Source organism: Sceloporus occidentalis, unplaced genomic scaffold (genome assembly GCF_023333645.1).
Source record: "Sceloporus occidentalis isolate IW3139 unplaced genomic scaffold, rSceOcc1.0.p SCAF_473, whole genome shotgun sequence".
In the NCBI taxonomy this organism is placed as follows: domain Eukaryota; kingdom Metazoa; phylum Chordata; class Lepidosauria; order Squamata; family Phrynosomatidae; genus Sceloporus; species Sceloporus occidentalis.
The window spans coordinates 212,737-237,500 of record NW_028317453.1 but is presented as its reverse complement, the minus strand read 5'-3'; the positions used below and the strand labels follow the sequence as shown (position 1 = coordinate 237,500).

General features: G+C 53.5%; 2 protein-coding genes across 2 annotated transcripts in view; both read right to left on the bottom strand.

The window, feature by feature from the left end:
* Window positions 1–11,446, bottom strand: part of LOC149271695 (protein arginine N-methyltransferase 3-like) — a gene marked incomplete at its 3' end in the record, with an annotated part of 15,233 nt that extends 3,787 nt beyond the window's left edge. Inside the window, exons 1-11 of the mRNA XM_089507202.1 lie at window positions 11,374–11,446; window positions 10,974–11,088; window positions 10,428–10,510; window positions 10,236–10,285; window positions 10,038–10,140; window positions 9,293–9,446; window positions 7,456–7,600; window positions 5,849–5,914; window positions 5,595–5,716; window positions 1,615–1,714; window positions 252–330 (exon numbers count right to left, since the gene is read on the bottom strand). Coding sequence (XP_089363328.1) covers window positions 252–330; window positions 1,615–1,714; window positions 5,595–5,716; window positions 5,849–5,914; window positions 7,456–7,600; window positions 9,293–9,446; window positions 10,038–10,140; window positions 10,236–10,285; window positions 10,428–10,510; window positions 10,974–11,088; window positions 11,374–11,446 — 1,090 coding nt within the window. The remainder of the gene's footprint in view (window positions 1–251; window positions 331–1,614; window positions 1,715–5,594; window positions 5,717–5,848; window positions 5,915–7,455; window positions 7,601–9,292; window positions 9,447–10,037; window positions 10,141–10,235; window positions 10,286–10,427; window positions 10,511–10,973; window positions 11,089–11,373) is intronic.
* A 3,067-nt stretch (window positions 11,447–14,513) lies between these two features.
* On the bottom strand, window positions 14,514–16,720 carry HTATIP2 (HIV-1 Tat interactive protein 2). The gene is made up of 5 exons (XM_089507201.1): window positions 16,532–16,720; window positions 16,066–16,173; window positions 15,040–15,177; window positions 14,849–14,910; window positions 14,514–14,736 (listed from the first exon to the last, which is right to left on the bottom strand). The coding sequence occupies exons 1-5, from the start codon at window positions 16,718–16,720 to the stop codon at window positions 14,514–14,516; spliced, it is 720 nt and encodes a 239-aa protein (XP_089363327.1).
* Between the last annotated feature and the right edge of the window lie 8,044 nt (window positions 16,721–24,764).

Sequence of the window (24,764 nt, the reverse complement as noted above, 5' to 3'; positions counted from 1 at the left end):
CTGCGCAGTGGGAGGAGCTTAGTGGCCCCTGGGAGCTCCCAACTTGTTGAGAGACGCCGTCAGCCGTCTGAATGTGACGGTTACTCTTACGGTCTCTTTATATCTTTCAGGAGCGAGCGACTCCTACCGACGAACAACATGGAGACAACCAGACGCTTCCACGGGATCGGCCAATCCAGGAGCTCCAGGATGAACGGGTTAATTTCTGAAGAACCCGGTTACCGGGCCGATGCGACGATCTCCATACTGACCTGAGCCGCCGGCACCAAGGAACCGCCGCTTGGCCACGAGAACCGAGTCCAACATCGACTCAAACAGGAGGAAGTAACCCTGGAGATAGGAGACAGACGGTCACTCACCCCCAATACCAGCCAATCGGCATTCAGTATCACTTCCCACCCCCAATACCAGCCAATCGGCATTCAGTATCACTTCCCACCCCCCAATACCAGCCAATCAGCATTCAGTATGACTTCCTGCGCCCACATATTACTGGGGGGCATCCCACCCCAATACCAGCCAATCGGCAATCAGTATCACTTCCCACACCCCCAATACCAGCCAATCGGCATTCAGTATCACTTCCCACACCCCCAATACCAGCCAATCGGCAATCAGTATCACTTCCCACACCCCCAATACCAGCCAATCGGCATTCAGTATCACTTCCCACACCCCCAATACCAGCCAATCGGCAATCAGTATCACTTCCCACACCCCCAATACCAGCCAATCGGCATTCAGTATCACTTCCCACACCCCCAATACCAGCCAATCGGCATTCAGTATCACGTCCCACACCCCCAATACCAGCCAATCGGCATTCAGTATGACTTCCTGCGCCCACATATTACTGGGGGGCATCCCACCCCAATACCAGCCAATCGGCAATCAGTATCACTTCCCACACCCCCAATACCAGCCAATCGGCATTCAGTATCACTTCCCACGCACCCAATACCAGCCAATCGGCATTCAGTATTACTTTCTGTGCCCACATATTATTGGGGGGGCAATCCCACCCCTCCAATACCAGCCAATCGGCATTCAGTATCACTTTCTGTGCCCACATATTACTGGGGGGCATCCCACCCCCCCGATACCAGCCAATCGGCAATCAGTATGACTTCCTGCGCCCACATATTACTGGGGGGCATACAACCACCCCCAATACCAGCCAATCAGCATTCAGCATGACTTCCTGCGCCCACATATTATTACAGGGCACCCCCCCCGATACCAGCCAGTCGGCATTCAGCGCCCTGCTTGACCTTGAGAAGTGGCTCCTCTCGCGGTTGTATCCTGACAGGAGACGCTCGGCACAGAGGTCTCGGCGTTCGTCCTGAAGACGTCTCGTCTTATCGCTCCCGGCCCTGACGGACAGTAATGTCTCTGCTGCCGCATCTCATAATGCCAAACGGCGCGAGCGCCACGGGCCGGCAGCACACGGGACGTGCCGGGGGGGGGGCGCTTACATATTCATCAGATAAAATAAGATAAAAGCAGCAGAACGCGCCGGGGTCACCTCTAACCGGGACTCATTTACAGCCCCAGAACTGCCCATGAAGACATGTTATTCTGAGACACACGTGTCGCTAGCGTGTCCAAACTCACCATCCACTCAGATATGATGACGTCCACCTTCTCCACCGGCAGCTCCACCTCCTCGATTCGCCCCTTGATCAGACTCACCGTGTTCTCCAACTTATTTAACCTGCGGGGGGTAAATTCATCTGCTGATTCAGGTATATAACGGGGGCTCCGAGAGACCCCCACACCCAGAACCCACCGGCGGCAGAGAGAGAGAGAGCGAGCCGAGGGGGCGAGAGAGAGAGAGAGCGAGCCGAGGGGGCGAGAGAGAGAGAGAGCGAGCCGAGGGGGCGAGAGAGAGAGAGAGCGAGCCGAGGGGGCGAGAGAGAGAGAGCGAGCCGAAGGGGCGAGAGAGCGAGCGAGCCGAGGGGGCGAGAGAGAGAGCCGAGGGGGCGAGAGAGAGAGAGCGAGCCGAGGGGGCGAGAGAGAGAGAGAGCGAGCCGAGGGGGCGAGAGAGAGAGAGAGCGAGCCGAAGGGGCGAGAGAGCGAGCGAGCCGAGGGGGCGAGAGAGAGAGCCGAGGGGGCGAGAGAGAGAGAGCGAGCCGAGGGGGCGAGAAAGAGAGAGCCGAGGGGGCGAGAGAGAGAGAGAGAACGAGCCGAGGGGGCGAGAGAGAGAGAGAGCGAGCCGAGGGGGCGAGAGAGAGAGAGAGCGAGCCGAGGGGGTGAGAGAGAGAGAGAGCGAGCCGAGGGGGCGAGAGAGAGAGAGAGCGAGCCGAGGGGGCGAGAGAGAGAGAGAGCGAGCCGAGGGGGCGAGAGAGAGAGAGAGCGAGCCGAAGGGGCGAGAGAGCGAGCGAGCCGAGGGGGCGAGAGAGAGCGAGCCGAAGGGGCGAGAGAGCGAGCGAGCCGAGGGGGCGAGAGAGAGAGCCGAGGGGGCGAGAGAGAGAGAGCCGAGGGGGCGAGAGAGAGAGAGCGAGCCGAGGGGGCGAGAGAGAGCGAGCCGAGGGGGCGAGAGAGAGAGAGAGCGAGCCGAGGGGGCGAGAGAGAGAGAGAGCGAGCCGAGGGGGCGAGAGAGAGAGAGCGAGCCGAAGGGGCGAGAGAGCGAGCGAGCCGAGGGGGCGAGAGAGAGAGCCGAGGGGGCGAGAGAGAGAGAGCGAGCCGAGGGGGCGAGAGAGAGAGAGCCGAGGGGGCGAGAGAGAGAGAGCGAGCCGAGGGGGCGAGAGAGAGAGAGAACGAGCCGAGGGGGCGAGAGAGAGCGAGCCGAGGGGGCGAGAGAGAGAGAGAGCGAGCCGAGGGGGCGAGAGAGAGAGAGAGCGAGCCGAGGGGGCGAGAGAGAGAGAGAGCGAGCCGAGGGGGCGAGAGAGAGAGAGAGCCGAGGGGGCGAGAGAGAGAGAGAGAGAGAGAGCGAGCCGAGGGGGCGAGAGAGAGAGAGCGAGCCGAAGGGGCGAGAGAGCGAGCGAGCCGAGGGGGCGAGAGAGAGAGCCGAGGGGGCGAGAGAGAGAGAGCGAGCCGAGGGGGCGAGAGAGAGAGAGAACGAGCCGAGGGGGCGAGAGAGAGAGAGAACGAGCCGAGGGGGCGAGAGAGAGAGAGAACGAGCCGAGGGGGCGAGAGAGAGAGAGAGCGAGCCGAGGGGGCGAGAGAGAGAGAGAGAGAGAGCGCGAGCCGAGGGGGCGAGAGAGAGAGAGAGCCGAGGGGGCGAGAGAGAGAGAGAGCGAGCCGAGGAGGCGAGAGAGCGAGCCGAGGGGGCGAGAGAGAGAGAGCGAGCCGAGGGGGCGAGAGAGAGAGAGCGAGCCGAGGGGGCGAGAGAGAGAGAGAGAGAGCGAGCCGAGGGGGCGAGAGAGAGAGCCGAGGGGGCACGAGAGAGAGAGCGAGCCGAGGGGGCGAGAGAGAGAGAGCGAGCCGAGGGGGCGAGAGAGAGAGAGCGAGCCGAGGGGGCGAGAGAGAGAGAGAGAGCCGAGGGGGCGAGAGAGAGAGAGAGAGCGAGCCGAGGGGGCGAGAGAGAGAGAGAGCGAGCCGAGGGGGCGAGAGAGAGAGAGAGCGAGCCGAGGGGGCGAGAGAGAGAGAGAGCGCAGGAGGGTGAGAGAGAGCGCAGGAGGGGTGTGAGAGAGAGCGCAGAGGGGGTGTGAGAGAGAGCGCAGGGGGGGTGAGTGAGAGAGAGCGCAGGGGGGTGAGTGAGAGAGAGCGCAGGGGGGGTGAGTGAGAGCGCAGGGGGGGTGAGTGAGAGCGCAGGGGGGGTGAGTGAGAGAGAGCGCAGGGGGGGTGAGAGAGAGCGCAGGGGGGGTGAGAGAGAGCGCAGGGGGGGTGAGAGAGAGCGCAGGGGGGGTGAGTGAGAGCGCAGGGGGGGTGAGTGAGAGTGCAGGGGGGGTGAGTGAGAGAGAGCGCAGGGGGGGGTGAGAGAGAGAGAGAGAGAGCGAGCCGAGGGGGCGAGAGAGAGAGAGAGCGAGCCGAGGGGGCGAGAGAGAGAGAGAGCGAGCCGAGGGGGCGAGAGAGAGAGAGAGCGAGCCGAGGGGGCGAGAGAGAGAGAGAGCGAGCCGAGGGGGCGAGAGAGAGAGAGAGCGAGCCGAGGGGGCGAGAGAGAGAGAGAGCGAGCCGAAGGGGCGAGAGAGCGAGCGAGCCGAGGGGGCGAGAGAGAGAGCCGAGGGGGCGAGAGAGAGCGAGCCGAGGGGGCGAGAGAGAGAGAGCGAGCCGAGGGGGCGAGAGAGAGAGAGAACGAGCCGAGGGGGCGAGAGAGAGAGAGAGCGAGCCGAGGGGGCGAGAGAGCGAGCCGAGGGGGCGAGAGAGAGAGAGCGAGCCGAGGGGGCGAGAGAGAGAGAGCGAGCCGAGGGGGCGAGAGAGAGAGAGAGCGAGCCGAGGGGGCGAGAGAGAGAGAGAGCGAGCCGAGGGGGCGAGAGAGAGAGAGAGCCGAGGGGGCACGAGAGAGAGAGCGAGCCGAGGGGGCGAGAGAGAGAGAGCGAGCCGAGGGGGCGAGAGAGAGAGAGAGCCGAGGGGGCAAGAGAGAGAGAGAGAGCCGAGGGGGCGAGAGAGAGAGAGAGCGAGCCGAGGGGGCGAGAGAGAGAGAGAGCGCAGGAGGGTGAGAGAGAGCGCAGGAGGGGTGTGAGAGAGAGCGCAGGGGGTGTGTGAGAGAGAGCGCAGGGGGGGTGAGTGAGAGAGAGCGCAGGGGGGGTGAGTGAGAGCGCAGGGGGGGTGAGTGAGAGCGCAGGGGGGGTGAGTGAGAGAGAGCGCAGGGGGGGTGAGAGAGAGCGCAGGGGGGGTGAGTGAGAGTGCAGGGGGGGTGAGTGAGAGAGAGCGCAGGGGGGGGTGAGAGAGACGGGAGGTGAGTGAGAGAGAGAGAGAGAGAGAGAGAGAGAGAGAGAGAGCTGCGAGATTTGCCTGAACTACAACTCCCCAGACCAGCCGTTTTTGGGATGAAAAATATTTCTGTTGTAAGAAGAGACGGGAATCGCGAGAGCGTCGGAGACTGAGACGGAACGGAAGGGAGTTTTACTTTACTGAGAGGGTGGTGGATAACAGCCTGCGCGCTCCATTCTTCAAACCCAGCCGTCTCCTCCAGCGTCGCGTGCCGAACCAACCCCCCCCCGGACGTCAAATGCCCCCCCACACCCTGCCAGCCTTGCGTGCTCAAAGACCCAAACCCCCAACTGACCCCCCCCGCCAGCCTCGCGCACTCAAAGACCCAAACCGCCCATCACCCCCCCCCCGCACGCCAGCCCCGCGGAAGAAATAAACTCTGGAAATAAAGCAGCTTTTCAGGGGTGGCAGAGAACAGAATCAATTAAGAGTGAATGTTATTGGCAGCGCGGTCGTTCCTCACCGCGGGGGCCGCACGCTCACTCTTATTTCTGTTTCTTCTCCGCTATCTCGCTGCACTCCGGGACTCTCATCAGGCGGGTAATTGAAACACAGAGTCCGTGAAAGGATCGCAGGACGGGGTGAACTCCTGAACCTGCTTCTGGTTTGTCATGAGACGGCTTAACAACAGCAGCCCATGAGAGGCGCGCGACATGAGGAGTGGGGTAAATCCCGTCCCTATCTCCCCTCAGGGGCAGTTGGCGAGAATGGCCCCTCACCGGATGACGTCCATCGCCTGGTAGATGATATCCGACTGATCCACGCCGATCACCCGCTTCGCTCCGGCTCTGGCCGCAAACATGGAGAGGATGGCCGTGCCACAGCCCACGTCCAGAACCACCTGGGGGGCAGACGGGGGCATTACTGGGGTACATGCCAGGCTGACGTGGTACACACACAATGACGTTTACTCCATTCATAATAAACGGGGCATGGTCAACAACCCCCCGATGCCCCCCCCCACGGAGCTCACCTTGTCCTTGAAAATGTGTGGATTCCGGTAGATGAAGTTGCGGTAATTTTCGGTCCGCACCGCGTCCTGCGGGGGGAATCACAAACACGCAGATTGACACAAGTGCCACAACAGGCTCCCCCACGTCCCGCGGACCCCACAGACTACATACCCGCCGCCGGTAACCAGCAAACGGGGCGGAACACATATCTCGCCGGGACGTTCTTTATTTAATGTATGCGTACGAACGACACGCGTGTGCCACGCAAACAAAGAGCATCATTTGTGGCTCATATTCACATTATTTGTGTAATTGCAGCAGTAGAAAGGGTTAATCCCACGAAACGCTCCGCGCCACTAATTAAAACGAATCCGTTCTCTGAAGCGTGAACGGCCCGAAGGCGACCCATTAACATGACGAGCGCCACGGATGGCCCAGACACGCTTTATCCGAAGCAGAGCGTGGCGCGCAGGGGCAACGCATACAGACATCAGTGAAAGGGTTAATTTCCTCACCGTCATCTTTACTCGTATCAAAAGTTTTTTAAAAACCTCAGAATTGGAGGCTATTCAGGTTATAGAGAAGCTCCGTCTAACACGCGTGTTCTCTGCGGGCGTAGCGGGGGGCAGTGCAGGGGGGGGAAGCAGCATGTGGGGGGTGGCAGCAGCACAAGCATCTGGGGGTGCAGCGCAGGCACGGGGGGGTGCAGCGCAGGCACGGGGGGGTTGTTTTCAGCGCAGGCACGGGGGGTTGTTTTCAGCGCAGGCACGGGGGGTTGTTTGCAGCGCAGGCACGGGGGGTTGTTTGCAGCGCAGGCACGGGGGGGTGCAGCGCAGGCACGGGGGGGGTGCAGCGCAGGCACGGGGGGGTGCAGCGCAGGCACGGGGGGGTGCAGCGCAGGCACAGGGGGGTGCAGCGCAGGCACGGGGGGGTGCAGCACAGGCACGGGGGGGGATGCAGCGCAGGCACGGGGGGGGATGCAGCGCAGGCACGGGGGGGGGATGCAGCGCAGGCACGGGGGGGGGGGGTTGGTGCGCAGGCACGGCCCCAGATGCGGGGATGGAATTGATTACGTCGGCCGACGAGATTTTCCGGCTCACTGATTTCCCGATTGCTGCCGAGACCCCCGACTGTCTTTATGTGAGAAGCGAATCGTGTATGATGGGGGCCTCCAAACATACCTGCGGTCAAGTACAGAGCCCCGCCCGCCCAAGGCAGAGTACAGACCCCCCCCGGGGCCAGAGTACAGAGTCCCTCTATCTATACATTATACAGGGGCCGGCTCGCTGAGTTATACATTATACAGGGGGGGCTCACTGATTTATCTATACATTACACAGGGGGGGCTCTCTGATTGGACAGATCTTGGCACAGGGGTCCGCTCACACTTCGGTCATGCTGGACAATAAAGTGAAATAAAGTTTAACGCGCGGAGGTCGCCCGATGATCCGACTCCTGACATCCGCAGCCCTACATGTAACATGTAGTAACACGTGTAACATGAGGAGCGCTGCACACGCTAACCTCCCAATGTCACGGCTAAGGTCCATGTAATGGCCTAACGCAGCACAATATATATGGAGTCACATCAAGCACATACAATAATTAACCCTTTAATCCCTCTAACCTTCAGCATCTCCTCATGTATCCCAAAGTGTCCGTAAGAGCTAAAGTAAACGCTGTCCTCGTCCTCGTCCAGGTCTGCCACGGCCCCGCTGGAAGAAGACCCCCGTCCAACGTCCGCTGTCATCACAAAATCCCGGGCAAGTCGTCTGCAATCAATCGGAAACGGCCGACAGGTCAGTGACCCGTGGATAATGCGAACAATCACACGGCGCAAGCAAGGGAGCCCCCTGCTGGCCCACACGGCGCATGGCATCCAATTCGCACACACCATGCGGGGGGACATCGCACACACCGTGCGGGGGGGGGCGTCAGTGACATCGCACACACCGTGCGGGGGGGGGCGTCAGTGACATCGCGCGCACACCGTGCGGTGGTGGGGCGTCAGTGACATCGCGCGCACACCGTGCGGGGGGGGCGTCAGTGACATCGCGCGCACACCGTGCGGTGGGGGGGCGTCAGTGACATCGCACACACCGTGCGGGGGGGGGGGGCGTCAGTGACATCGCGCGCACACCGTGCGGTGGGGGGGCGTCAGTGACAACGCCCCCACACCGTGCGGTGGGGGGGCGTCAGTGACATCGGGCGCACACCGTGCGGTGGGGGGGCGTCAGTGACATCGCGCGCACACCGTGCGGGGGGGGCCCCATTTACATCGCGCGCACACCGTGCGGGGGGGGCGTCAGTGACACCGCGCGCGGGGGGCGTCAGTGACATCGCGCGCACACCGCGCGGGGGGGGCGTCAGTGACATCGCGCGCACACCGCGCGGGGGGGCGTCAGTGACATCGCGCGCACACCGCGCGGGGGGGCGTCAGTGACATCGCGCGCACGCCGCGCGGGGGGGGCGTCAGTGACATCGCGCGCACGCCGCGCGGGGGGGCGTCAGTGACATCGCGCGCACGCCGCGCGGGGGGGGCGTCAGTGACATCGCGCGCACGCCGCGCGGGGGGGCGTCAGTGACATCGCGCGCACGCCGCGCGGGGGGGGGCGTCAGTGACATCGCGCGCACGCCGCGCGGGGGGGGGCGTCAGTGACATCGCGCGCACACCGCGCGGGGGGGGGCGTCAGTGACATCGCGCGCACACCGCGCGGGGGGGGCGTCAGTGACATCGCGCGCACACCGCGCGGGGGGGGCGTCAGTGACATCGCGCGCACACCGCGCGGGGGGGGGCGTCAGTGACATCGCGCGCACACCGCGCGGGGGGGGGCGTCAGTGACATCGCGCGCACACCGCGCGGGGGGGGGCGTCAGTGACATCGCGCGCACACCGCGCGGGGGGGGGCGTCAGTGACATCGCGCGCACGACCGCGCGGGGGGGGCGTCAGTGACATCGCGCGCACACCGCGCGGGGGGGGCGTCAGTGACATCGCGCGCACACCGCGCGGGGGGGCGTCAGTGACATCGCGCGCACACCGCGCGGGGGGGGCGTCAGTGACATCGCGCGCACACCGCGCGGGGGGGCGTCAGTGACATCGCGCGCACACCGCGCGGGGGGGCGTCAGTGACATCGCGCGCACACCGCGCGGGGGGGGCGTCAGTGACATCGCGCGCACACCGCGCGGGGGGGGGCGTCAGTGACATCGCGCGCACACCGCGCGGGGGGGCGTCAGTGACATCGCGCGCACACCGCGCGGGGGGGGCGTCAGTGACATCGCGCGCACACCGTGCGGGGGGGCGTCAGTGACATCGCGCGCACACCGTGCGGGGGGGCATCAGTGACATCGCGCGCACACCGCGCGGGGGGGCGTCAGTGACATCGCACATCAGTGTCCCTTTAAAAACATCCCGGGGACGAGCAGCGAGCAGATTTACTCTTTTACTTTTTTTTTACGTTTTTACCTCATTTTGTGAAGGTCTTCCAGAGCCAGAGCTAACTTTGCCTCGGCCGCCTGAGCTCGACTCTCCGCGCGTCTGCAGTGAGCGCATGCGGACCGGGCACCTTCGGCGCTCTCGTCCCGGGAGACATCCATGGAGACATCCATGTCCTCCACGTCTAAAACAAGGTGTGAGACCCGGGTGAGAAGCGCAAACGTACACCGTGCACGGAGGAGCCATTAGAGCGCACCGTCAGCACGGAGGAGCCATTAGAGCGCACCGTCAGCACGGAGGAGCCATTAGAGCGCACCGTCAGCACGGAGGAGCCATTAGAGCGCACCGTCAGCACGGAGGAGCCATTAGAGCGCACCGTCAGCACGGAGGAGCCATTAGAGCGCACCGTCAGCACGGAGGAGCCATTAGAGCGCACCCTCAGCACGGAGGAGCCATTAGAGCGCACCGTCAGCACGGAGGATCCATTAGAGCGCACCGTCAGCACGGAGGAGCCATTAGAGCGCACCGTCAGCACCGAGGATCCATTAGAGCGCACCGTCAACACCGAGGATCCATTAGAGCGCACCGTCAGCACCGAGGAGCCATTAGAGCGCACCGTCAGCACGAAGGAGCGATTAGAGTACACCGTTAGCGCGCTCTCTACCGCCCGTACTCAGGAGCCATTCGGTCCTAACAGAACCCGCAACAAACCGCGCCAAACCATCACCATCGGTGCCAAAACCGGCCCCCGTGCTCCCCAAACCGGCTCGCTCACCAAACTGAAGAAGAGCGTCGTCCTTTATAACCGGCATCAGGAACTCGTCCTTCTCCCAGGGCAGCGGCTCGCGCACGTTCTCCAGAGACTCCGCACTGCACCCCTGAAAAAAGCCAAACGTCATAAACGTGACGCAAGAGAACATGGATTCCACACGGAACACGCATGAGATATGCAGTCAGACAGGTATGTACTTACCGTGGACCTGATGTAGTTAATTAGCTTGATGTAGCCGTAAGTGTCAAGACCTTCAATAAGGAAAAGAGATCCGCTAGAATTCAGCCAATCACTGAGCCCAAGTCGACAGACGAAACGCGGACGCCCGGCGGCAGACGGTAACAGTTACCGGCAGGTGGTCTCCGGCGGCCCGTGTAAGGGGTTCACACGTACCGTGCTCTCTCACTGCGGCGCACACGTCGAAGCGATGCTGGGACTTGCAGTGCACGAAGGTCTCCGCAGCAGAACAATCCACCCTGAATACACCAAAAAGAGACCCCCAAAGCTCAGTGTTATGGGGCTCTGTCGGGGTACCCCAAAGCTCAGTGTTAGGGGGCTCTGTCGGGGTACCCCAAAGCTCAGTGTTAGGGGGCTCTGTCGGGGTACCTCAAAGCTCAGTGTTAGGGGGCTCTGTCGGGGTACCCCAAAGCTCAGTGTTAGGGGGCTCTGTCGGGGTACCCCAAAGCTCAGTGTTAGGGGGCTCTGTCGGGGTACCTCAAAGCTCAGTGTTAGGGGGCTCTGTCGGGGTACCCCAAAGCTCAGTGTTAGGGGGCTCTGTCGGGGTACCTCAAAGCTCAGTGTTAGGGGGCTCTGTCGGGGTACCTCAAAGCTCAGTGTTAGGGGGCTCTGTCGGGGTACCCCAAAGCTCAGTGTTAGGGGGCTCTGTCGGGGTGCCTCAAAGCTCAGTGTTAGGGGGCTGTCAGGGAACCCCAAATTCACCTTTCACAAAACAGGCAGCGAACTTCAGCTCTGGCCCCTTCATCATCCTCCCAGGCTGCATCATCGCCGCTGTCACACAGTTCAGGCATCTCGTCGCTGTCTCCCTCCTCCAGCGCTGCTCAACCATTTACACAACGAGACCCCATTTTATTCCCAGGAATTGGCTTTACGCAGAATCCGTGTAACACGCGTGACTTTAATCTCCCACATCACTGATTTCACGGCACATTACAAAGGCCGGCCCCGGAGAGCTTCTGTATAATGTATAGTTAAATCAGCAAGATGCCCTGTATAATGTATAGATAAATCGGTGACCGGCCCCTGTATAACGTATAGTTATTTCAGTTAGGAGCCCTGAATAATGTATAGTTAACATTAATTGGTTTAGCTATAAGCTCACGTCTGCCAGCAGGCCTGATAAGCGTCGGATTTGCAGGGGTAGTGGATGCCGGAGAAGCTCCGGGGCCCCTCATCGCTGAGAGGCATCTCCTGCTCCCCAGTAAACTCTCTGCAAAGTAAAACCCCAACATCTGACAGAGAGCGCGAACACACGGCCCGCATCCCTCTGTATTACAACCCCCCATATATTACAACCCTCTCTGTATTATACACCCCCATATATTACAACCCTCTCTGTATTACACCCCCCACATATTACAACCCTCTCTGTATTACACCCCCCCATATATTACAACCCTCTCTGTATTATACACCCCCCATATATTACATGCCCCCATATATTACAACCCTCTCTGTATTACACCCCCATATATTATACCCCCATATATTACAACCCTCTCTATATTACACCCCCATATATTAACCCCCATATATTACAACCCTCTTTGTATTATAGACCCCCCATATATTACACGCCCCCATATATTACAACCCTCTCTGTATTACACCCCCATATATTATACCCCCCATATATTACAACCCTCTCTATATTACACCCCCATATATTACAACCCTCTCTGTATTATACCCCCCCATATATTACACCCTTCTCTGTATTACACCCCCCATATGTTACAACCCTCTCTGTATTACACCCCTCCATATATTACAACCCTCTCTGTATTACACTCACTCTCCCTGTATCACACACACAGCATGTATGTATGTATGTATCACACACACTTTCATCTTTGTACAGCGCTGCGGAATCTGTCGGCACTTTATAAATAAAGTATAATAATTATAATAATCAATGTATGAATGTGTCTGTATTAATGTAATGTATGTTATGTATGTATGTATCTCACACACACTGTATGTATGTTATGAATGTGATGTTATGTATGTATCACACACATGGTATGTATGTATGAATCACACGCATGTTATGTAATGTATCACACATGTTATATTATGACACACAAAACCCTCACATGTCTCCACGCGCTGCGCCATCTTGGTTTCCAATACGACAGGCCCCGCCCACCAACATCCGGTTTCTAGCGGGGCTCGGTGTGTGTCCTCGTCGTTTCCACAGTAACCAACCTGACGCTCTCCATGACGTCATCAACTCCCAAATGCGTCGCGGAACTACCGATCACCGGCTAGGAACGCGAACGTGTTATAGACGTATATGTATATATAACACATGTTCCACACAAACACATTAACATATACACAGCATGCTACACGTACATACAACACATGTACATGTAACACAGAACATGCTAATCACATATATAACTAGAAGAGAGAAGACCGTGACAACCGGACACAGAGACACAAAAACACACCACACACTGACCTTAACAGAGACACACACCCATACACACCACACACACTGACCTTAACAGAGACACACACCCATACACACCACACACACTGACCTTAACAGAGACACACACCCATACACACCACACACTGACCTTAACAGAGACACACACCCATACACACCACACACACTGACCTTAACAGAGACACACACCCATACACACCACACACACTGACCTTAACAGAGACACACACCACACACACTGACCTTAACAGACACACACCAACACACCACACACACTGACCTTAACAGAGACACACACCAACACACCACACACACTGACCTTAACAGAGACACACACCCATACACACCACACACTGACCTTAACGCATAGAGATACAACACACACATACACACCCAGACCTTAACAGAGAGACACAACACCGACATGCACACACATACTCACACTGACCTTAACGCATAGAGACACACCAACACCCGCCACACAGCCATACACACCAACACACACTGACCATAACACATAGAGACACAACCATACACATACACACACCCCAACATGCACACTGACCTTAACAGAGAGACACACCAACATAAACATACTCACCAACACACTGACCTAAACACATAGAGACACAACACACTGGCCTTAACACGTAGACACAACACCAACATACTCATGCTCACCAACACCCCCATACACACCAACACATCCATACAAATTGCACACACCAACACACACCCATACACACTGACCTTAACACAGAAACACACCAACACACACCCCAGACCTTAACAAAGACACAACACGCCAACATACACACTGACCTTAACACAGAGACACACCAACACACACCCCAGACCTTAACAGAGACACAACACGCCAACATACATATACACACCAACATACACACTGACCTTAACACAGAGACACACCAACACACACATATACACACCAACATACACAAATACACCAACATACCAAGACCTTAACACACACACACTGACCTGAACACCTAGACACACATCAACACACCCAGACACTGACACTCACCCTTATACTAACACACACACACAGAGAGACCTTAACAACACACACAGATGTTCACACAAACACATGCTACACACACCACTTACCCTCAATACATGTTCAGTGCAGCCTGCAGAGCGTGAGCCGCCACTCGGGACTTACCACGCATATATATATATAACACAGAACATGCTACACACATACATGCAAAACGCCGCTCAACACATGTATGTAGAGTGCAGTAACACGCAGCAACCGTGTGCTAAGGTGCGTACAGTGGGTGGGGAGGTCCTTTAATGTGATGCCCTGACTTTCCCCAGCACGCATTAACCCCCTAAGCAGCACGCATTAACCCCCTCTGCAGCACGCATTAACCCCCTTTACAGTGTATGTACCCAGTGTTGCTGGTATGCCCTGGCTTGTGTCCCCGTGTCATGTCTCGTGTACTCCGTGTTGCCTGACACACAGACCAGAACACGCAGCAGTCAATTCAGTGTCACCTTTATTGCTTGCAGCACCACACAGTAATCACGTCACAGGCAGCAGGGGGTTAATGTGTTTTAATATTATAAACCACACCAAAGCAAAATGTTGGGGTAATTACGGGCATCCGTGACAATAACTGCCCCCGTTAAGCTTGGGACATGGCGTTTTACCCCACAGCGGAGTATTTCTGCGGGGCGCCCGCGTTACCCCGCAAAGCGGCTTTTACCATCATACACGTTCTTCCCTAAGCGAACCAATGGGTGGAAGGCACTGATTAACCCTTCGTCTCCTGCAGCTTCCCCAGCGAGTGAATAGCTTTGTTCTCCAGCAGCTCCGTCTTCTTATCACTCTGGAAGACGGCGTTATTGAGCATGGCTTTTACCAGGGTGCTAACGGGCACGGAGAATGCGGTGGGGAACACGTATGATACGGGAGCCAGCATCTTCCTGGCCATCCACTCCGCGGGCCGAGACTCCTGCCTGTCACACAGCAAAACGCTGCAAAGCAAGCAAAGCGCACACATTACACGCGGAAAAATAATATCCGGCAACTAATCCTTCCTACCGGGGACAATGACCGGCCGAGGACGCGATCGCCGAGCGAACTTACGCCGGTCTGAAGACAGAATATCGCTCAAAGTCCAGCTCCTCGACTTCGGCCTCCACTTCCCCCTGAGAGGAGAATAAAGGTGAGAGAGACGCAGATGAGATGTCCATGCGCGGCCGGACACCACGCATGCCCTCGGCTCCCGCCTGCTGCCGCGTCTCCTGGAAGGCTTTTCACAAACCGCTTGCACTGACCTTGACCCTCAGATAGAGGAAAGAGCTCCTCTTATCTGCCCCCTTGGTGGACTCCAGGTTGAAGTGTTTGCAGCCGCCGGCTTTGGCCAGCTGTGCCGACTTTAGGACGTAGTCGTGGTCGACGCGGATGAAGCCGGCCTGGATGGAAAAATGAAAACCTCAGTTACGCATAAAGCTTCCCCAGATGTGAGTCGGGGTACTGGAAGACATAGGGGGCCAGCCTGGACAAGCGACGGGGCTGCACCCTGGTATTAATAGTCAGTGCTTTGGAAACCTTGGGCCTACAGACTTTCACCGGCCATGCGCGGCGCGTGGTCACCCTGCAACGTAAAGCGACACTCGGGAGAGACTCGAGAGAGCCGGCCAATGGAAACGGCTGCTGCCGACGCCACATTCCTACGCATCCACGGCCATGAAAGGGGTCGTTTGATTAAAGCGAGTCCCTCATTTTCTGGCGTCGGGACTAAGCCCTCCTGAATGGAGTCCTGCTGGAAATGAATGTGACGGACAGGCCTGATTAGCCACGCTCCCCTCGCGATCAGGAGCCGGCGTCCCTGCTTAACAACGGACAATTTCAACTAAAGATCGAGCCGCCCCCCCGCGCCTGAGCCTCCCACGCTTAACCCCTCGGCCACGTTCGGTCGCTGCAGCCAGGTAATCACCACCACAAACGGTTAACCAGCACTGGAGTCTGAGGTCTCTCCTGGGCCACCGACGAGCGTCATCACCCGCCAGAGAGCCGAAAACACGGGAAAAACACGCAACGTCTCACGCGTTAGTAAATCATCCTCCCCGACGTCTCACAATAACACGCTGGTACAAACCGATGTCCCTGTTTTGAGTATGAGGGCCACATGAGGCCACACAGAGGAGGGAGCCCGATTAATAAATACTCTGCCCGCTAGCAAATCTCAGAGGGGTCCGGGTGGGATGTAACGACCACAGTATGTACGGCGTGCCGGTTACAGATCACATGTTAACAGCCCGGGTTGTGGGGACCAGATTTAGCTCCGAGTGCTCACTCACCTCACCGGATTTTGCTTTTGTCGTCCCCAAACAGCAGAATCCAACGTCGTGACCCTGAAAGGCGGCTGCGTGATCATCCAGCTTCTCGAAGTCAACCACTTCCTGGACCTGGACCAGAAGGGGGCAAAAAAAAAAAGAACCTCATGTAACACAACGGGTACTCAGTGCCGCGCAGGGTGAGTATTAAACTAATATCACTCCTTCAGGGGTACGATTCCCCTCTGAGGGTTTCGTTTTGGGCTCTGCGCCCTGGCCCATTTACCACTCGCCCCATTATCATTAGAAATTGTTCGAGCCGACGGGGTACGTAACACTAGAGTGCATCCAGCGGACGTTATACCCATAAACACGTCACTGGTCAGGAGAGCATGCGCCGAGGGCATTCAGTGAAGGAGAAGACCTTTAACGCTGCCGAGTCGCATGCTGCCTGTTACTGATGCGGTCGCCCACAACACGAAATACCGACCACGTCCTCGTAGGTCTCATCTTGGAACGGTAACTTCCTGCGTCCGATGACCGTAACTTTACTGAACAGCCGGCGACCGACGATCTCCTTCAGCAGCTCCTTGCCGGTCTCTCCGGTGGCTCCGAGGATAAAGCAGGTTCTGTTCATGCTCCTGAAGGCCTCGTCTTGCGCCTGAATATCTTTTGCCATCCTGTGATCGCAAATAAAAGCAAATATATTCACAGGTGATTGACTTTGGCTCAGGCAATGAGGAGCTCATTGCCGACCCGGGCCGCTCAGCAGCGGTGTATTTACCATGGGCGCTGCCTGGGCCCAACCCTGGGAATATAATATATATAATATTCTGGCTGATCACTGTATATATATATATATATATATAATATTCTGGCTGATCGCTGTATGTATTTATATATATATATATATATAATATTCTGGCTGATCGCTGTATATATATATATATATATATATATATACACATATATATATATATTGTATACACACCCCTAATCACAGGTAAAGGTATAAAAGTGAAGCCCCTATACATATTTCTTGGGCAGAATAGGAATGCTTGGAGGGCATCAAAGGACGCTTCATGAGGGTGGGCTTTCCTGATAGGGGCTAAAGAGTTAATGAGTTGGTGTACAAAGGAGAAGAGGTTAATGGAAGATAAAGAGTTAATGGGTGGTTCCAACGTGGGAAAGAGGATGTAATATACAGTAAGGGTTAATTTGGGGGTGTGAAGTACACATGGTGTAAATTGTGGTGTGGGAAGTACAGAAGGGGTTAAATGGCTGGGAAGGACAGAAGGAGTTAATGGGGGGTGAAAGGACAGGGGGGGTTAATGGTTGGGAAGGACAGAAAGGGTTAATGGGTGAGTGGGAAGGACAGAAGGGGTTAATGGGTGGGTTGGAAGGACAGAAGGGGTTAATGGGTGGGTTGGAAGGACAGAAGGGGTTAATGGGTGGGTTGGAAGGACAGAAGGGGTTAATGGTTGCGGTACCTCGGCAGCTCCACGGTCGGTGAATGCTCCAGATGAAATAAAATCCCCGCGATCAGAAGAGGCAGCGAGCCGGCAGCCGCCCCCCAGGAGCCCCACATCCACCCGGGGCAACGGACAGGGCAATGTACACGCAACGCTTCCTGCACAGCCCACGGGGTGTGACTGCCACGTCACCAGTGATATAATGTGACTCTCCGCACCCTCACTACACTGTACACACACAGCACCCTCAGCCATACACTGTATACTATATACACACACAGCACCCTCACCCAGACACTGTATACACTATACACACACAGCACCCTCAGCCATACACTGTACACACACAGCACCCTCAGCCATACACTGTATACTATATACACACACAGCACCCTCACCCAGACACTGTATACACTATACACACACAGCACCCTCAGCCATACACTGTACACACACAGCACCCTCAGCCATACACTGTATACTATATACACACACAGCACCCTCACCCAGACACTGTATACACTATACACACACAGCACCCTCAGCCATACACTGTACACACACAGCACCCTCAGCCATACACTGTATACTATATACACACACAGCACCCTCACCCAGACACTGTATACACTATACACACACAGCACCCTCAGCCATACACTGTATACTATATACACACACAGCACCCTCACCCAGACACTGTATACACTATACACACACAGCACCCTCAGCCATACACTGTATACACTATACACACACAGCACCCTCAGCCATACACTGTATACTATATACACATACAGCACCCTCACCCAGACACTGTATACTATCTACACATACAGCACCCTCAGCCATACACTGTATACTATCTACACACACAGCACCCTCAGCCATACACTGTATACTATCTACACATACAGCACCCTCAGCCATACACTTTATACTATACACACACAGCACCCTCAGCCATACACTATACTATATACACACACAGCACCCTCAGCCATACACTGTATACTATACACACGCACACCACCCTCAGCCATACAGTGTGTACTATCTACACACACAGCACCCTCAGCCATACACTTTTTACTATACACACACAGCACCCTCAGCCATACACTGTATACTATCTACACACACAGCACCCTCAGCCATACACTGTATACTATATACACTATACACACACACCACCCTCACCCAGACACTGTATACTATCTACACTATACACACACAGCACCCTCAGCCATACACTGTATCACTATATACACTATACAAACACACACCACCCTCAGCCACGCTGTATCACTATATACCGCCCCTCGCTGATACGCCGTGTCACTATATACCGCCCCTCACCGATACGCCGTGTCACTATATACCGCCCCCTCGCTGATACGCCGTGTTACTATATACTGCCCCTCGCTGATACGCCGTGTTACTATATACCGCCCCTCGCTGATACACTGTATCACTATATACCGCCCCCTCGCTGATACACTGTATCACTATATACCGCCCCCTCGCTGATACGCCGTGTTACTATATACTGCCCCTCGCTGATACACTGTATCACTATATACCGCCCCTCGCTGATACATTGTATCACTATATACCGCCCCTCGCTGATACACTGTATCACTATATACCGCCCCCTCGCTGATACGCCGTGTTACTATATACCGCCCCTCGCTGATACACTGTATCACTATATACCGCCCCTCACTGATACGCCGTGTTACTATATACCGCCCCTTGCTGATACACTGAATCACTATATACCGCCCCTCGCTGATACACTGTATCACTATATACCGGCCCTCGCTGATACACTGTATCACTATATACCGCCCCTCGCTGATACGCCGTGTTACTATATACCGCCCCTCGCTGATACACTGTATCACTATATACCGCCCCCTCGCTGATACACTGTATCACTTTATACTGCCCCTCGCTGATACACTGTATCACTATATACCGCCCCTCGCTGATACACTGTATCACTATATACCGCCCCTCGCTGATACGCCGTGTTACTATATACCGCCCCTCGCTGATACACTGTATCACTATATACCGCCCCTCGCTGATACACTGTATCACTATATACCGCCCCTCGCTGATACGCCGTGTTACTATATACCGCCCCTCGCTGATACACTGTATCACTATATACCGCCCCCTCGCTGATACACTGTATCACTATATACCGCCCCCTCGCTGATACACTGTATCACTATATACCGCCCCTCGCTGATACACTGTATCACTATATACCGCCCCTCGCTGATACGCCGTGTTACTATATACCGCCCCTCACTGATACACTGTATCACTATATACCGCCCCCTCGCTGATACACTGTATCACTATATACCGCCCCTCGCTGATACACTGTATCACTATATACCGCCCCTCGCTGATACACTGTATCACTATATACCGCCCCTCGCTGATACACTGTATCACTATATAGTGCACCCAGCAGGGGGCAGCAGTTTCCCTGAGTTGGTCAATCACTGTAAATGTCCTGATGGGGTCACCTTTACTTTACTGGCTGCTGGTGGTTCCCCTAAACACGGCCCATTTTTGCCCCTGAGGACACCCTATGTGACGGGTCTATATAGGGATCCTCTTCCACATCATACGCGCTCCTAGGGTAGGCAATTTGGCTACACAAGCACCAGGGTCAGTAGCTTGTAGGGGTCATTGCTGTCTATGGTGCTGCCGGCCCCGACTGCTCCAGAACAAGACACTGATTTATTCCAAATCACAATAATCATCAAACTTCATGTTTATTCCTCAATTCCTAAATCACCGAATATCCAGCAACTTTCAGCCTGGGGCAGTAACTTCTCGCATTGAGGATCGTAGATTCCTCGGCATGCGTCGTAGCTCAGCCCCAGATGACTTGTAGTTTCCATGTTCCTACACCAGAGGGCAGTACAGCTCCAACATGCGAGTGGCTGCGGTGAAGCCGACTCTCACCCTCTGTTGCCCAATTACCGCGTCCCGTCTGAATTCATCCACATTCAGAAGTAATGACGCCCGTTAATTGTGAGCGAGTTTGGGTTTCCAGACATTTCTCATGTTAATGACAAGCCCTTAAAATCATCATGACAATTGTCGGGCGCCGCGTGACAGCTGAGCAGATTTACATGTTTAAAGGGATTACCCGCTAAAAGTCTCAGGTGCAGATCACTTGCGCGGTTCTTTGCCACATTAGAGAGGAAGGCGTCTTGGGGCAAGGAGTAAAGGAGCTAAAGTTACATAAAGTCTCATGGGCTTTCCGGACCTGAAAGAATCCGATTCCACCTGAGAAAGAGACCTCTGAGGCCCTCAAAGTTCTTGTAACTTTACATCTTTTCTTCATGTTGGCCCAAAAAATGGTATCGACTTTACTGATGGTATAGGCCTGGTCTGTTAATTGTCTTTAAAAGTAAACTTCTTTTTGAGAACACCCTTTTATTGCGGCGAGCGTCGGCCGCTGTCAGTGGCTGTCGGTGGCTACTCCCAAAAATGTTACAATGTCTGAAAAATATTGTTAATATGTCTCTTTGGCCATCGCCTGCTGTTTGTGTGATAACATGTGTGTTGCTGTACCCGTGTCACAGAGGGTGAATAAGTGGACGTGATGTTATTGAACGTGCCGGGCCGTCACCCTCCCTCGGCCCCCCACGGCCGGATCCGCCGGAATAGTAACGATGGTCCAAACGAAGGCCGTCATAGCAATCTGGTCCCTTATTGTCCGCCGCACGCTGGCCCCCGATCACATTCACTGGCCGGAGGTAACTGAAAGGGCTCGGTTTAAATGGCCCCCTCTGGTGAGCGAGCCAAGAACAGCTGTAAGGATTAAATTTATTGCTATTATTCCTTCCCAGCGAGGGCCCCTTCATATTTATATCCCCCCAATGCTGATGGGTTTTGAATAGACCCCCGTCAGGGTAGGTCAGCTGCCTCTGGTAATCCTCTTAACACATAAAGGAAGCCATCATTTCGTTAGGGATCTCATTAATAACACGCGGCCCGATCTCTGCCATAAACAGCCGACTAACAGCTGGCTTTCTGTCTCATAATTATGGCGCCTCTCATATGAATTAATATTTAACACGGGGGAGCGGAGGACGCACTCTGTTTAACGAACCCCAGGGGCCCGATCGGCCAGTCAGCGGGTCACTCGCGCCGCTCTCATATATCTCTCACATATCCCACATATATCTCGTATACACATATATATATATATAATATATATATTATATATATATATATATATATATACACATAGTTATAGGAGGTGAAAAAAGAGGTGGGGTGAAAGCCTTCCCCATGTCTGTTAATTGCTGTTGATCCAAAGGCAGGCAAAAAAATAATCCAGTTTGTGGCACAAATCCCTCCGCAGCGAAGTCTTATCCCACTGTATTACTTTACGGGGTTTAGTATCGTCGGCAAAAACGGAAACATAACTTTTAGCACCTATTTCCAGGTCGTTTATAAATCTGTGGAATCAGAACCCTGAGGGAGTCCGCTCACCACCTCCCCCCAGCTCGAAGATTTACCGTTTGTAATAACTCTCTGTTCTCTATCTCTAAGCCAAAGTTCTACCCAAGAACAAGAATTTGCATCCAGACCAAGTTCATTCAGTGTGAATTCTAACCTATTGTGTGGAACCGAGTCAAACGCGTCGGCAAAATCCAAGTAGATTCCATCCACCGCGACCCCCTGAACCGAGTCAAACACGTCGGCAAAATCCAAGTAGATTCCATCCACCGCGACCCCCTGAACAGAGTCAAACGCGTCGGCAAAATCCAAGTAGATTCCATCCACCGTGACCCTCTGAACCGAGTCAAACGCGTCGGCAAAATCCAAGTAGATTCCATCCACCGCGACCCCCTGAACCGAGTCAAACGCGTCGGCAAAATCCAAGTAGATTCCATCCACCGTGACCCCCTGAACCGAGTCAAACGCGTCGGCAAAATCCAAGTAGATTCCATCCACAGCGACCCCCTGATCTACGCTTCTACTTACTTCTTCTAGAATGCAATTCAATTAGTTTGACAGGACCTATGTTTCATAAAACCTGCTGATTTCTGCTAATAACACCGTTCTTCCCAATGAATTCCTGAATATTAACCCTTAATAAGCCTCCAAATACTTTCCCAGCCACAGAAGTTTTTTTATTTTTTTTATTCTTAATTTCTTTTTTTTTTTAAACAGAAACAAAAATAAATAATATACATAAAACCAATGGCCAAAAACAAAAATACATAATATACATATGACAAAAAACATATCAACAGTTGTTGTTTTAGTGTGTATATCGTAATCGTTGTTTCTTAACAAGTGCAGGACAGGCAAATGGAGTTATTGAGGGATCAAGAATTGTATCTCACTTAGTCGTTCAGGGATGTCTCAGGAATATTTGTAACAGCAATGAATATATCGTTCCACATTTTCTTTATTTTCATTGTTGAATCTAAGATCCAGCTACCCCTTTCTTCCATTACTATTTGATGTTTTATCTGTGATACCAGTAAGGCTCGGGAGAGATCCACGTCTTGTTTCCAGTATTTAGCAATTATTTTTTTAGCTGCTAAAAAGCAGTGGATCGTAAGAGTTTTTTGAGTTAGAGTAAGAGAAGGCCAACTTTAATGTATCAATGCTACTGTTGGTTCTCTTTTAATTGCAATATTCATAGTATACTTTAAAAAATCGAAAACTATATCCCAGAAGTTTCTGATTTTTTACAGTTCCACCACATATGCAAATAGTTTCCTTCTTCCAATCTACATCTCCAGCATATGTTAGAGTGTTGTGGATATATGTAAGATAGTCTTTTAGGTGTTAAGTACCAGATGTTACATAACTTAAAATGTGTTTCGATTAGAGACAAATCTCTTACAGCCTTAGACACATTTCTGAAGGCCTTGTTCCATTCCTCTGGATTGATCTGCACTTTTAATAGATTTTCCCATTTTTTTATAGTTTTATACTTTTTTGTCTGATTATTTTCTACTTGGAGGGCATCTAGAAGTCTTGATGCACCTTTTTTAATTTTTCTTTGTTCTAGTATCTGAATCGCTTTTATATTTACTAGTTCTTTATCTAGGATACAATGATTTTTTAGGACATTTTTTATTCTTAGATATTTAAATATATTATCATTTGATAGATTGAATTCAGATTTTAGCTGCTCAAAGGGTTTAACAGTATAGTTAAATGTCAAATCTCTAATATAATTAATTCCTCTCTTCTTCCACTCCAAAATAGTTAGGTCATCCATACATTGTTCTAGAATTTTAATATCGACATGGTGGATTATTTTATTCCAAAAACCTAATTTCATTTTTAATTTTGTCCAAATAGGCATTAATTGGTTCAGAATCATATTATCACTGACTATGGGTATAGTTTTTTTTGTTTACTTTTTTTCTGTATCCCCCAGATGATATAGTTTAGATCTCCTTTAGTGCATGATTCTTCTTCTATTTTATACCAAATTTCTTGACTGGCGTCTTCTAGCTGCATCCTAAGAATATGGAGAAGGACATAGGTTTGATGATATAATTTGAGGATTGGAGCTCCTGTGCCTGCCTGCGAGATCTTTTTTGCCATTATGTTCATACTAATCCTAGGGATTTTCCCTTTCCAGATAAAGTTGTTAAAACTTGATTGAACCATATCTAACCAGCTAGTTGGAATTGCCAGTGGAATTCATCTAAATAGGTATGTCCATTTAGGTAGAAGATATGATTTTAGAGCGTTTATCCTTCCCCACCAAGAAAGGCCTACCTGACTCCACTCTTTTAAAGTTTTATTAGTATATTTTATTAATTTTAATACATTAATTTCCATAATTTTATCTATATTTTTAGGGATCTTTATACCTAAGTAAGCTATTTCTTTTTCGGAGTCGTTAAATTGATATTCTTTAATTAATTTAATTACGTTTTTTGTTACTATGTCTATGTTTCTATATTGTATCATAGATTTATAGGAATTTAGTTTGTAATTGGAAACTTTACTGTATTCTGTTATTTCAGACATTTAATTCTTATTTTCCTTTATATTCCAATCACAATTTGTCTGCAATTTTTGCAGTAATCTCACATATATCTTACACATATCTCATATATCTCTCATATATCTCACACATCTCATATATCTCTCATATATCTCACACATCTCATATATCTCTTATATATCTCACATATCTCACGTATAGTTCTCATTTATCTCACACATATCTCT

Coding starts and splice junctions, on each gene's coding strand:
- HTATIP2 (XM_089507201.1), bottom strand. CDS start 16,720: ATGGCAAAAGATATTCAGGCGCAAGACGAGGCCTTCAGGAGCATGAAC. Junction 15,178..16,065: donor CAAAAGCAAAATCCGGTGAG/GTGAGTGAGCAC, acceptor TTTTCCATCCAG/GCCGGCTTCATCCGCGTCGA. Junction 14,911..15,039: donor TCCTCTATCTGAGGGTCAAG/GTCAGTGCAAGC, acceptor TTCTCCTCTCAG/GGGGAAGTGGAGGCCGAAGT.